The 14,676-nt window shown below is 43.5% G+C and overlaps 1 protein-coding gene across 1 annotated transcript in view; it reads right to left on the minus strand.

Annotated features, from left to right (window-relative positions):
- Spon1 (spondin 1) overlaps positions 1-14,676 on the minus strand; it is a 291,806-nt gene that overhangs the window by 204,785 nt on the left and 72,345 nt on the right. Inside the window, exon 3 of the mRNA XM_005075650.4 lies at positions 12,646-12,779. Coding sequence (XP_005075707.1) covers positions 12,646-12,779 — 134 coding nt within the window. The remainder of the gene's footprint in view (positions 1-12,645; positions 12,780-14,676) is intronic.

A 14,676-nucleotide genomic window follows, 5' to 3' on the forward strand; every position in this document is an offset into this window, starting at 1 on the left:
ATTAACAATGATTTTCATTTACGAATCGCACAGAGCTAAGGCATAAAGGAGCATTTGCCCCCTCTGATTTCCTGGCTTCTGGGGGATGTTAAACGTGAACTGTTAGGGAAATGGCCACAGAAAAAGCAGAGGTGAAATCAGCTCACAATGATTAATCATAGTGGCGGAGGCGTTCTTACAGCATTTCCTTTCTTCACTGGCGTCAAGTTGGGTAGTCCCTGTGGCAAACAGGCTTGGAGGGAGGCAAATAATCCAGGAACAACTTTTGATTGGTAGTTAACAATTACTGGTGAGCGTTGCTGGAGGAAGGCAGTTCTCTGAGGCTCTCACCTTGTCTTGTTCAAGAATCAGTGTGTGTCCAGCCAGCTTTAAGCCTTTGCTCTAGCCAGCAATGTCTGCATGTGTGATTGTTAAACTGCAGTAACATAGGAGGGTAAAAGATCTAATCACAAGAGAAAATGTTCCAGGCTGCTTCACACTTCCTTCATCACCAAGAAAGACTAAGGGAAGTCATGTGCTTCATAATGATGGCCCACTAGCAGGAGTACACATATGATGATGGCAGGCCTGGAAGACTGCAGCACACAGGGATGTTGTAGCCATTGGAGTGTGCGCGTACAGCATATGATGCTTGGGACACATCTCCAGTGCCGAGTGGTGCATGATCATAGGTATACAGCCAGTTTGTCCTTTCTCAGTCTTGTCTAAGAGACACAATTGTCTTTCCTGGGATAAGCTGATGCTCAGGTGTGGGGAAACATGCTGATTGTGTAGTTGTATTTCTGCTTTAAAAAAAGGGAGTCACAGGTAGGCTCCACCTGGTACTTTCCTACTGCTCCCTTGTATCTCTTGCTAATCTTGGGTCAAAATGTCGACAGGAATAAGTCAATGTGGTATATGAACACCATGGAATGTGCTGTAGCTATATAAAGGAAAAGTTAGCCCTGTAAAGGTCTCACCACCACAGACTCAACCAACCGTGCATCAAAAACATTTAAAACAAGTTAACATTTACTTACATAGAATTTACACTGTACACAGAATTTACATATAATCAACAGAGGATTTAATTATGTAGGTTAAATGTAAGCACTGAGACATTTTATAGAATGCATATGAGTGTCCTTACATCATGGTATCTACCAGGGGGCCTGGAATTGATATTGCATGAGTGCTGAAGAATAGTCATGCCTGTGCTGATACACACAACAACATGGATGAGCCCCCAGAACATACATTAAGTGAAAAAATCCAGACATAAAAGGCCATATACTGGAAGGTTCCAGTTATGTAAAAGATCAACAAGTCACCCACAGAGACAGAATGCCGAGAGGCGGCTGCCCTAGGCTGGAGGGAGAGGAGTATGGGGAGAAACTGCTCCATGGGAAAAGCAGTTCACTTCAGAGTGATGGAAATATTTCAGGAATAGATAAAGTTGGCAAGGATTTCAACATTGAACATGTACTAAATCCTACTGAACTGATAACTTTAATGTAGTTAATTTAAGTTATTTACTTATTTGTGTGTGTGTGTGTATACACAAATGTGTACAGGTGTATACACCTGTTTGCATGTCCCTGGAGTCCAGAGAAGGAGTCCGGTGTTTTGCTCTATCAATTTCCACCATATTCCTGAGACAGGGTCTCTCACTGAAATTGGAGCCAGGCTGGCAACCTGCAAATCCTGGAAATCCCTTTGTTTTTGTCCCCAGCCACACTGAAGTTATAGATGTACATGGCCAACCTTGACTTTTCATATGCATGCTGGGATCTGAACTCAGATCCTCATGTTTATGCAGCAAGCACCCTTAGACACTAAGCCATTTCTGCAGCTCTAAAACAGTCTAACTTCACCAACAGCAAGGAAGTTCACAGGGTCAGAACATCCTTGGTGGATCCCACCTGACTGGGACCATAGAATAGAGTGGTAACTCTTCTCCATCAGTTGAAGAGGGCTGGATCCATCCCTTGGCTTCAGACTTGGGACAGGCTTGACACACAAGCGAGAGTAGCTTCTCTGTACTTCTGCAGGCTGTCCTGCTGCAGTGACCTGCCAGATTTGCACGATGTTGGCTCTGCCTGGAGATCCCAGCTTTCATTTCCCACCTGGGCTTCAGTTTGCTGCAATGCTTGGCACTCTGTCTTCTGTAGCCAGCATTTCCTGTTTTGTCCATGCCAGTTTCCTCCCATGAGGGCAGGATCCTGCACCTGGGTTCCCAGCTGCCTAATGAAACTAAGCTGTCAATGAACTGTCCCCTCCCGCTGGAGCCATGCCACAGCTGGCCTTCCAGGAACTCCTAGCATCTGGATTCCACCTGTTGGATGATTGGTCCTGGGGATCCAGGGCTTTCTCAACCAAGTCTGTTGCCTCACCCCCATGTTAACTCCTTGTTATTTAGTGAGGTGATAGCCAGGAAGTGAAGCTACCTTGTCTTATGACAAACAAGCTTGTGGTTCTCATTCCCTAGTGGCACAGAGATTACAGAGTAATCTTTAACTCAGCCACCTCGTATCCTCCCAACCTTGCTGTTCAATCCAATCACACACTGTCACCATGTGTGGCGTTTCTATGTCATTTTCTCTCAGATGAAAAGAGCTGGTGAGCTGTACAAAGTTGTGAAGCATTGAACACAAACTGTAAGTCCTCTTAAACGCTCAGCCTTCTCCCTCCAACAAGCCAGTCTCTAGTCCGTTTCTTTCCCCATCTTATGAATGGAATTTAGGAAACAGCATCTTCTCTCACAGGTAATCCCTCACCTCTTGGTTCAGAAAGGACTCTGCATCACTCGCACAGATCAAGAGGCAGGGGTGAGACAGCCAAGATTAATTGGTGTCGCTCACTGGCTAACAAGGAGTCTGGTGGTGGTAGTAGTTTTAAGCCCACCTCCATGATATGACTGCTTTATTACCCAGAATGCAGACTCTGAGCCTCAGTGTAGTGATGTCCTTACAGAGCTTTCTGAGATAAGGTGTGACTCGGCAGTTACAGCGCTTGCTGCTGCTGTAGAGGAAGAACTCAGGTTCTCCTCCATTAATCCACATGGCAGCTCATAGCTGCCTGAGCACCAGGGGATCCAACCCTCTCTGGCCTCTATGAGAACCTGCACTCTTGTGCACAGACAGACAGGCAGACCACCCCCACACACACCCCCTACACCCACACATCCCCCCCCACAATACATTAGGGCTGCTATCATAAACTATTATCAACTAAATGGCTAAATTCATTTGTAGAGGCTGGGAAGACCAAGATGAAGGTGCCAGCCGATTGGGTGTCCATCAAGCACTCCCTTGCTGATGCAGATGTCTGACTTCTATGACCTTGCACAGTATTGAGTACGGAGAGGAGGAAAGTGCTCTTTGTAGTGAGCTATCCACCCTGCCCGCACCTGTAGTGCTGACCACGCCCACCCATTTGGGTCACAGGTGAGGATCTTACTGGGCGTGAGCTTAGGCCTGGGGTCCGGGCAGGTGGCTCTCTCTTGCTTCCAGTTGGGTCACAGGGAGCAGCCTGTGCAGATCCTTAGAACTGGAACCTGCGGCGGCCATCTGCTTCTTGTGTAAGTGACTTCTCCCGAAATAAATTATATTTAACCTATATTTAAATCTAATCCCATGAATCATTATCAGTGCCTACACACTTGTCTCCTCCATATGACCACTGGTTCCATTCACTGTGGCCCCAACCTCACGATCCAGTCACCCTGTTGTATCTCTCCCAATATTATCACACTGGGGCATTTAGGAGAAGAGTACAGATAGCATACATCTTTATATCCTCTTAGCCAGCCTCTGACTGTAACCACCATGGCAGTGACCAGATAGGTCTCACTGGGATTGGATGGTGCACATTTTGCCTGCTTGTTGTACCTCTTGTTTTCTATCCCTTTGCAGAAAAAAATGACTGGTCCCTGTTTTAATGTGGGTCCAGTGCTCATAGAGACCAGAAGAGGGCATTGGCTCTCCTGGAACTGGAGTTACAGATGGTTGTGAACCAGCATGTGGGTGCTGAGAACTATACCTGAGTCTTCTGCAATAGCAGTCAGTGTTCTTAACAACTGAGCATCTCTCCAGCCAATGAAGCTCTTTGTTCCACTGCTAAAGTTCTCTGTGAATGGAGGAGCTGCCTAGAAATGAGGTTATAAAGATGGATGGAGTAGGGCTGAGATGTAGCTTAGTGGTAGGACACATGTTTAGTATTGCAAGGCTCCGGGTTCCATCCCTAGCACTGAACAGTGGCTGAAGCAAGTTGTGAAGTCTTCAAACACTACTGGGGAATTTTGATTTCATTCTTTGGCCACACAGAGCACTGAACCAGCTCTCAGAGCTTACAACAGCTGCAGCTTGGACCAGGTTACTTCACTCATGAAAAATGAATTGCCTCCTTCTAGGGATCCTGCACACAGCTATCTCATTTCACTTCTGGAGCGGCCAGGTAAAGCTTCCAGGGTCCCACTCTGAATTGCATGGGCAAGGCCACATGCACATTTGAGTCCAGATCTATTTTAGAATTGAGAATATTTTGGGAGTCCAGAAAGATAATACAGTGTATATTCCCCAGTCATGAGGTCTGGGGCTGTATCTCATAATCACACTCATTTTCACACTAAAGATGACAGTCATCTCAGTCCAAGGAAGGTTTGGGCCTTAAATGAGTAATGAAATATCTTTTTAATTTTAGCATTTGGAATTTAGGACTGCATATGAAGGGCTGTGCATCTGGTTTATATTATTTATAGGTTGTCTGTGGGTCAAAGGCACCATCCTGTGTCCTCAGTGACTGCATATAAGAAATGATCAATAAATATTACCAAAGCGATGCGCAGAGGAGAGCAGGATTACTGAGGGTTAATTGGAGGCTGGTGGGGCATCCTGCTAAGTGAATAGGGAGACTTACATGGCAGGATCAGGATTTTGAACTGTATCTTAGGGTGGGTGATAGGGAGCTGTGATGGGTTTGTTAGATAGGTCTTACATCAAGGTGAAGAGGGATAAGAGGGCAAAGAGCTAATGTGACCATGTCAGAAGCTCCTGTCACAGAAGATACAAAGTGTCTGTGGATAAGGCAATGGATTAAAGTGACAACCACTTCAAAACCTGCCTAGGAATAGTGTTTGAAGATAAGATGTGGGATCTCAGCTTGACCCATAGTCCCTGTCTGAGGCGCTGTAGTGTAATGTTGGTATGAGCATCCTGGATCCCCAATGCTTCTAACCCATGCTGCCTACTCTATGACCTTGAGAAGTGAGCACCCCTCCCAGCCTCCCTGTGCCTCAGCCTTCTCCTCAGCATCTACACCATGAGGCTTCTTTAAAGAAGAAAAGAGCCAGAACAGGGCTTGGCTCTTGGCTATCATCTCCATCGTTTTATAAAGCCTGAGACACCAGTGCTAATTCAGAAATTTGTATGCAAATGCAAAGTGGAAACAGTGTCAGGTCTGCCAAGAGGAAAGTCGCCATTGTTGTGTGCTGGCCTTCACAAGCAACCAAGCGGGCTTCAGGGCAGACTCCAGCTTTTCCTACCAGGGCTACTCGTCTGACATGGCAACACAGATGCCCCTTCTTCAAATCAGGGCCCCGAGATACAGCTGGTAGCTTCTTTTTCTCCCTTCTCTTGCCTTCTTTCACATTCATACCCCGTCCCCCCTCTCCCCTCCGTCTCTCTATCCCCCTTGCCCTCTCTTTCCCTCCCCTAGCCCCCAACAGGGTCTCATGTAACTCAAGCTGTACTAGAATCCATTTGGTAGCTGATAATGTCCTTGAACTCCACCCTCTATCTCCAGAGTACTGGGATATAGACAAGGGCCACCAAAGGTGTTTTATCCAGGGCTGGGGATAGAATCTAGAGCTTACTGCCTGTTAAGCAAGCACCCTTACAATTGAGCCATATCCCCAACAGAATCCTTCATTGTTATTATTGCATTTCCTTTTTTGTCTGTCCAGAACTCTGTGGCTAGACCTTACACATTCTTTCTAGCTTCAATAAAACTTCCCATTGTACAACCTCTCTGGTTAATAACCACTAATCTTTCCCTTGATGCTCTTGAATTAGGTTGAGTCTCTTCATGCTGACACTGATGACATCTGTGATATGTTAATGTATTTTGGCCCCTAGAGATCTCCTGATCAACATTTCTGTCTGTTAACTGTCTCTAAAAGAGGCATTCAACTCTAAGTCCTCATTGAGATTTTGACTCTGATGTTCTTTTCACCTGGAGTAACTTTTTCCCATCCATTTACCCCAGACTCATCACCAAGATATAAATGCTGACATTTCTAAGAAGTTCTCGTTATTCCATTCCCCACCCATCTTCTCTCTAAATTATAATCATGCTGAGTTTGTCACTGTTTTTGTCTTGGGGTTGCTAATTTTTGCATGCATACTTTTATTTATACCACAACTAGACTAAACGTGTTTTGAAATTTGGGATCATTATTTACATTCTAAGCTGAGTTTTTCTCAGTTTCTGGTATACAGTTTTGGTGTCTGGCAGGTGCACTGGCTGCCTGGTTTTGCAAACACTACCTTTAACATGAAAAGGAAGGAAAGTGGCCCATCTAGACAAATAGTCTTCCTATATTTTATTGATGACATCAACTTGAAACATTTTTTAGCTAAATAAAATATTTTAAAATAAAATATGGTACATTCCTATTAAAATAAAAACATAAAAGAAACAAATTATATACGTATTCATTATTGTAGTTTTCAGGTATGAACAATTGTACTCAATCTACAAAGAATGCAAGAACAAACCTTTAGAACTCCTGGGGAAATGTGGTGCTGTCCAAGTTGAGAAATCCAATCAATAAGCACAATGAGTATAACCAGGTAAGAGACCCCGTTCACAAAAGCTGTTGTGGAATATTTCTTTAACTATGTAAAGATGTGTTATCTTTGTTTATACTGCATTTGTTTAATTTTGTAAAGATGTGTTGCTGTTTCACCTTGCCTGCCTAAGGTACCTGACTGGTCTAATAAAAAGCCAAATGGCCAATAGCTAGGCAGTAGAGGGATAGGTGGGGCTGGTGGACAGAGAGAATAAATAGCAGAGAATGAGAGGGAAAAGAAATGAGGGAAAAAGAGAGGGAGATGCCCAGGGCCAGCCAGGCAACTGCCTGACAGCCAGCTAGACACAGAGTAGGACACACAAAATGAAAGAAATTTAAAATGGGCTGAGGCAAAACATAGACGAAGAGATACAGATTAATCTAAGTTATAAGAGCCAGGGGGAGGAGCATAAACTAAGGCCAAGCATTCACAATTAATAATAAGTCTCTGTGTCATGATTTGGAGCTGGCTGGTAGCTCAAAAGAAAGCCTGCTACAAAGAACAACAAAATTCAAAGCTGTCTACAAGGGGGCAGGGAAGCCTTTGTAGAATGCAGTTTACACGAAGAAAACCCACAAGACTGTGAAGAAGATAAGAGCCCTGGGAAAGCAGGGAGATGTTCTGGTTTTGACTGGAAACCACGTAACAGGGAAGATGGCTCTCTTCACATTAAACTATTAATTTAATGTAGCATCATTCAAAATCCCAACATCAGGTTTTATTGTACAGAGCACACTTATTTTATTATTCACCTGGAATTATGAGTCTGCTTGAATAACCATGCACACTTTGAATGTTTAGAAGATTAATGAGCAATGACTCGTCACCAAAACAGAATTATGCTAAAAACAGCGCAGAATTCATGGAGGGAGGACAAGATAAAAAGAACAGCCAAACAGAGGAGAGTGATGTAGATTTTGCTTTTCATGAAGCAGCAATCCAAGCCATTGGGAAAAGAATGCACCATTCAGCAAATGCATGGGGGACTGCTGGCTCTACTTTGTCAAAAGACTGCTTCCCAATTCCCATCTGTGCTGCTGTCTCCGGGTTGCTGCTCTAGAGAGCTGCCCAGCTCTCCACCCCTGGGCTCCACTTGGATAGATGCTCTGTATGGACCATTTACATGGGTTCCAGGGTCTTTGTGCATGGGTCAAACCAAAGGGGAAACCCATAGGGAAACAGAGAAAGCATTAGGGGAACAATAGGCTGGAGTCTGTGTGGGGTTTCAGTAGGCTAGCTGCTTCTCTAAACAAAGGCCTCAGCTCCTGTAAGGGGGTAGCATCCTTTCAGCCTCCCCTAACTCCCTTTGGGCCTTTGGACCTGTGTGGTATAGGCTTCCCCTCATTGTCATTCTTCCCACACAAATGTTTCACTCAACTCTCCTCTGGTACCTCATTTTGAGCTGAGCAGGCCATGCATTTTCTGTTGTGGCCTACTGATACCATGTCATTAACAAACTTAAATTCTAGGAAGACAAAAGTTATAAGCGTATTTTAAAATCTTTAAGAATAGGAATATACAATGTATTTATAACCTTAGGTATAGGAAAGTTATTTTCTGATTAAGATGTAAAACTTAAATTTCTAAGGGAAAGCACAGATGATTATTTTTAAATCAAAATGCCAAGATTTTTTTGGCATTTGTATGTGACGAGACACTGAGGGGGAGCAGTATTTACATGTGTGGGGGCATAAGATATGTGCTAGTGCGAGTATATGTGTATGTGCAAAGGTCAGAAGTTGGCGTCAGGTATCTTACGTGGTTTCTTTCAACCTTAAATATCGAGGCAAGGTCTCTTGATGAACTTGCCCATTCAGTTGGTCTCACTGCCCAGCTTGCTCCAGGAAGCCTCTGCCTATACCTCTGGAGGACTGGAATTATTGGAGGACTCTCATACCCACAAAACATTTATGTGGGTGCTGAAGATGCAACCTCCAGTCCTCACAATAGCACAGTAAGCACCACCCAAGCCATCTCCCCATACCCAAATGTCATGAAACATCAATGAACAAAGTTAAAAGTAAAGCAGAGATAAGTGTTTGAAACTTCTAGTAAAGTATTACCGCCTAGACTACATGAAGACCAACTTTAAATATGAATTATAAATACTGAAAGCAGGAGAGCTGGCTCTACCCCTGCTCATCATTGCAAAGGGTGAACTCTCCAAGACAATGCAGGAGAGCTCAAGCTGTGGTGAGGACAACGCAGCTGGCAGACTGACAAACCCTTCAAGCACCCAGGCCCAGTAGCAGGATTATGGGTTGGCCCACCCCAGCATCCACCCCATCTGTGATCTAATGGAGAACAGGAAGGAACCAGTCCTGCAGACCCACAACACAGGGCAACAGCAGGATAACCAAGAGGAGTTCTAGCGAGGACCCAGCATTGATAGTGTAGCAGAAACCAGAGGCCTCAAACCAGACCAATGACTCTTTGCAAGTAAACATGTATGGACAAAAGGATTTACCACATGACCCACTATATCATACTACAGCTTCCATGACAAGATTTTTTTCCCTTTTCTTTCTTTTTACTCTTAAAATTTATGGGGCGCGAAGGCAGAGGGCAGAAATGCAAGGATGACAAATGAATGAGATCCAGATGCATGATGTGAAAGACACAAAGAATAAATAAAGAAGAAAGTTAAAAATTATAAAAATATTATTTAAATATAAGATAATACATTTCTGAAATGTCTGTATCCTTTTATATGAACAATATAAAATGTATTTTGTTTATGTATTCATTCATTCATTCATTCATCCATCCATTTATTTCCTGTGCTTTTCAGGCAGGATCTCATGTAGCCCAGGCTGGCTTTAATTATGTAGCCATGGTAAATCTTGAACTTTATTCCTTCTGACTCCAGCTCCCAAACACTAGGGTTACAGGCATGTGCCACTATCCCTGACTTTAGGAAAGCATACATATGGTTTAAAATAAAAAGTAATTATGTAGAACCACTTTCAAAAGATACATTATTAGAAAAATGGACAAACACAGGACTGGCCCTTTCCAGGAGCAACACAATTAGAATAGATACTGCATTAATAGTATAATAGTAGCAAGTAAATTAACCTAAGATATCATTTTAACTCATACAGAAAGGCTCTTGAAAATTGGTAATGTCAAGGACTGCTAGGCAGGTAAGGATGTAGGTTCTTTTACTCACAGGGAACATGTCTGTCACTATTTTTGCGGACAATGAGGTGGTGTTATGGAAATTGTTAATTTGCATTCCTTATCATCCCGTGCTTTGCCACCTACTGTGGATAAAAGTTGGAGTATTTACTCAAAAAGGCATGTACTTGGATGTCCGTTATAGATCACTGTTTGCAACAGGGAAAACAAAAAAGACCTTAAAAGATTCCAAATGTGAACTTCTTGGGGAGTAATTAGCATATTCATACCGCACATTACATACAGTAGCTTAAAATCAATTACAAATATGCATATATATTATTATACAGACAGGCTCCTAATAAGTTCTACTGAGTGAGCACCCATTCGAGTTCAGGGCATTATGTGTACTCCAGGTACCTTCAGAATATAAATGAACACATAAAAGTTTAAAGCACACCCACGAAATTGATATCTATTGCTGTCTACATGTGGGGAATGCTGGGATTATTGTGGGGGAGAATTCTGGAATTTTTGACTTTTTTATATTCTAATATATATTTTCTGTATCTCACTCTCTTTTGAATTGCTTTAAAGTTTGCAGTGTGACTGTGTTTATATCGCACCTATAGAATTATAAGTTTTTAAACAAAGAACTGTGGCTTAGATATAATTCCTTCAGGAGAAAGGAAGAATAGAGACTCCAGGGAGCCTGTCTCTTCCTTTGTGAATTTGCTATGCAGATCAATTAGCCCAAGCCTGCCAGGTAGCTGGATGTGCAGCTGAGCTCCTGGCACACAGAAAACACTGGCTGGTTGTTTTCTCTTCCCCATTTGACCTGGAAGATGGTGCAGACCTGAGACCCTCCAATCCCTGGATATCCCAAAGGAGTGGGTAAATAAGAGCTCAGTTACATTTGTCAAAGGAGTGAATGAACAAGCCACATATGTTCATTGTTAAAACAGAAAAACATACATTCTCATACGTTGATTGTCAGCGGGTAAACAAAGGATGCCTTTCTGGATTCCACGAGAAGATCAAATATCTTTGGTTTGTGAAAACAAGAAAGCAAAGGAAACCAAGGATGTGGGCCAGATGAACGAGGGCTTTGAGAACAGAGACTTGTGGCCGACCCAGCGGGTTGTTTTCAAGCTATCTTCTTTAGAGCCCCAGGCTCTGTGGAACAACCAGTCTACCACGGACCAGGAATAGGGTAATGGAATGTCAATCCTGGAGCCCAGTCCCCAGGCTGAGTGATGGGATGTACACAATGCCTTTTGTGACAAGAATTGTGGGATTCTGCCACCCCACCTCCATGCCAGCACCTCAGGAGTTATTGCCAAGACTCCACTTTCCCATTACCTCCCCTATTCTCAATTTAGGACCAACTAGAGAAGCCAAACATACCCTCTACACTAGCCACACCAGGTGATTCACTTCCAATCAGCCCACAACCAACTTCCCCATGGCAACAACCTCCCAGCATAGACAACCTGAAGCCTTCCATCCCCCCACCCTACACACACACACACACACACACACACACACACACACACAGGCTTTCTCCTTCCCCTTCCTGCCTCTCAATCTCTGTTGAAAGTCAGTGGTGGCGACTGAGGCTGTAGTACAGCCAGCTGTGGCACTCGCTGCCTCCCTTCTCAGGGGTTTTGGTGGTCTTTGGTTATTTCCTCAAGGCCCACATTTCAACTGGCACGTGCTTAGTATTACGATTTACAGATGCGATTTCATTTTTTTTTAAATCCTACAACTTAAGTTTTTAGGCCATCAGTGTAAGTAAGAGCTAAGAAGCAAGCTTGTCAAGAAATCAGAGGAAAATGCTCACCTTGTGTTCAACTAAGGGAGAAGGATATTATGTGTTGGTGGAGGGAGGCCAGAAAGATGAGGCTAAATTTAACAATGGACAGGTGTTTCCAGAGACCTCTATGGGTTTCTTCCCATTGACCAGGCGCAACTGAAGTTGTGGGAGGTACTGTTATCAGCAACTCTTAGAGGTGAGCTAGACCAAACACAGTATGGGTCTACATGTCCATATTTACCAAGTGAAGCAAATTCACAAAAAAGGTCTTGGGGGATTCAGGACAGGAATATGGCTGAGAAAGTCCATGCCCCCACCCTCTATGAAAAAAAATCATGTCCTTTTTTTTTTTTGAGACATGGTCTCTTGCCTTATGTGGCCCAGGTTGACCTGGATCTCTCTATGTAGCTGAAGCTGACCTTGAACTTCTGGGTTTCCTGGCTCTACTTTCTAAGTACCACCATACTGAACCAAAAAGTAAATGATGGCTCGGATGCTTGGGCTGGAGCCCTGCCATCTACTCATGACCATTTGTATGTTTGAAATCCTAAAATTTTCAACATCAATGGGGATCCTTAGAATCAAAGGAAAAAAAAGTTAATTCCAAATGGAAAAACTGGGCTTATATTATTCACTTGGTTGTGTTGTGTTTTTCTTAATCGGTCCTTGCATCATTATCTATGAATGCACAGAATGGTCAGAAGACTCATCCCATTGGATGAAGACAGAGACATGTGATTCCTTATGCATTTATAATGTAGAAAATAGAAGACAGAGCAAAGTACTTGCCCAGTGCCCCAGAAGCCATGTCTCTTCCTGCAGACACAAAAGAACTCTGATAACTGCAGGAAGGTAAGTGAAGAGTCCATGGTCACTTACTTCAGAATCACACAGCCTGTCCCTGTGGGTGGCGCTATCCAAAACACCTGAATCCGTGTCCTCCTCCGAGGGGTGCTTTCAGTGACGGCCACAGGGCAGTTACTCATAAACTGAGTCTCTTCTTCATCTATTATCTGTGAAAACCAGAGGAAAATAAACATATTCAAATGCAATGTCCTTCTGGGGGTGGAGAGATCAACTCCGGGGACTCTGGGTTGACTCTAGATTTTATTTCTAGATCTGTCATTTTGCAACAGCAGCCTTTGACCCCAGGCCCCAGAATAGTGCCTGGAAGAGAGCCTCAGCCAATGTGATTACAAAGATGAGACACATTTGTTCTCTTTGGATCCAGACATTGTGCCAGAACTCGGAGGCACCAACCACTAGGTGATGATCCTGCTCACTGCTCCTCAACCACCTGTGCATATCCTGCTTCAGAGGTGGAGGAGGAGGCCTTCTCTGACTACCTGCAAGTGTCTTCATTCAGAAGAGGAGGAGGGTGTCTCTGGAGCAAACTGAAGTTTTTTGAGGTACATCTTTAAAACTTGATTAACATGTTAAAAAGCCTTTGTGGAGAAAGTATAGCAAAACACAGAAGTCACCCTGCTTCCTGCAATAACTACCTGAGTAACTTCTACTTATGCCTTCTATTTAATTGGTATTCTCCATATTCTCCCAAATATAACCCCAGCGACACAGAAGGACACTACAAACAAGATAGCAGCCATCCTCACTCCTCCAGACTGTGTCAGTCAGTTCTTCAGCCAAGTTGTAGAACCATTTAGTAGAATTAAAATATGTAAAAGTCTTTAGTGAAAGCCACTGTATCCAATTGTGTTTATTATCTTTATTTCTTATTTTTAACTCTTCTACAGTTTCATATGTTTTTATAACTTTCAGTTGATTTCAATCCCCGCTACCTTTTCTTGTTTCTCTTCCTCCAGCTACCTTTTCTTGTCTCTCTTCCTCCTTCCATGGAAATCCTTCTTTCCAACAAGTACCTCTCTTGCTTTCATGGTGTGTGGGGTGTGTATGTCCTCTGGGTTTAATTAGAGTAGTTTGCATTATCATATGTGGAAAGTTATTTACTGAAGCATGGGAAACTTACCAGGGGTCAACCCACTGTCTTAGGGTTATTATTGCTATGATGAAATAACCATTACCAAAAGCAAGTTGGGGAGGAAAAGGTTTATTTGGCTTACACTTCCATATCATAGTTGTGGTAGTTTGAATGCAATTGGCCCTCGTAAGTTCATAGAGAATGGCACTATTAGTTGGTGTGGCCTTGTTGGAGTAGGTGTGGCCTGGTGGAGGAAGTATGTCACTGTGTGGGCAGACTTTGAGGTCTCCTATGCTCAAGCTTTGCCTAGTGTCATACACACAGGTGCTCCTGTTGCCTGTGGATCAAGATGTAGAACTCTGAGCTCCTTCTCCAACACCATGTCTGCCTGCACGCCACCATGCTTCCCACCATGATGATAATGAACTAAACCTCTGAAACTGTAAGTTACTCTTAATTAAATGTTTTCCTTTATAAGAGTGGCTGTGGTCTGGTCATGGTGTCTCTTCACAGCAATAGAAACCCAAACTAAGACAATAGTCCATCACTGAAGGAAGTCAGAACAGGAATGCAAACATGTAAGGAACTTGAAGTCTGATACAGAGGCCATGAAGGGATGTTGCTTACTAACTTGTTCAGCCTGCTTTCTTATAGAACCCAGGACCACCAGCCTAGGGGTGGCACCACCCATAAGGGTCTATGCCCTCCCCCATTAATTACAAATTATGAAAATGCTCTATAGGCCTGCCTACAATCAGATTTTAGGGAGGAATTTCTCAATTAAAGTACTCTTCTCTCAGATGACTGTTATATGTGTATGTGTTTAGGGCTGACCACTTGAGATTGGGTAACTTATCAGAGAACTTGTACCTGGACAGTCTGCCTCACTCAGCAGCTATGAATTGCCTTCAGCTCTTCATTTAGGGGGGAGGCTTGTGAAATTTCCCCATCCATATTGGCACATCATTACC

Source organism: Mesocricetus auratus, unplaced genomic scaffold, assembly GCF_017639785.1.
Source record: "Mesocricetus auratus isolate SY011 unplaced genomic scaffold, BCM_Maur_2.0 Super-Scaffold_4256, whole genome shotgun sequence".
Lineage (NCBI taxonomy): Eukaryota > Metazoa > Chordata > Mammalia > Rodentia > Cricetidae > Mesocricetus > Mesocricetus auratus.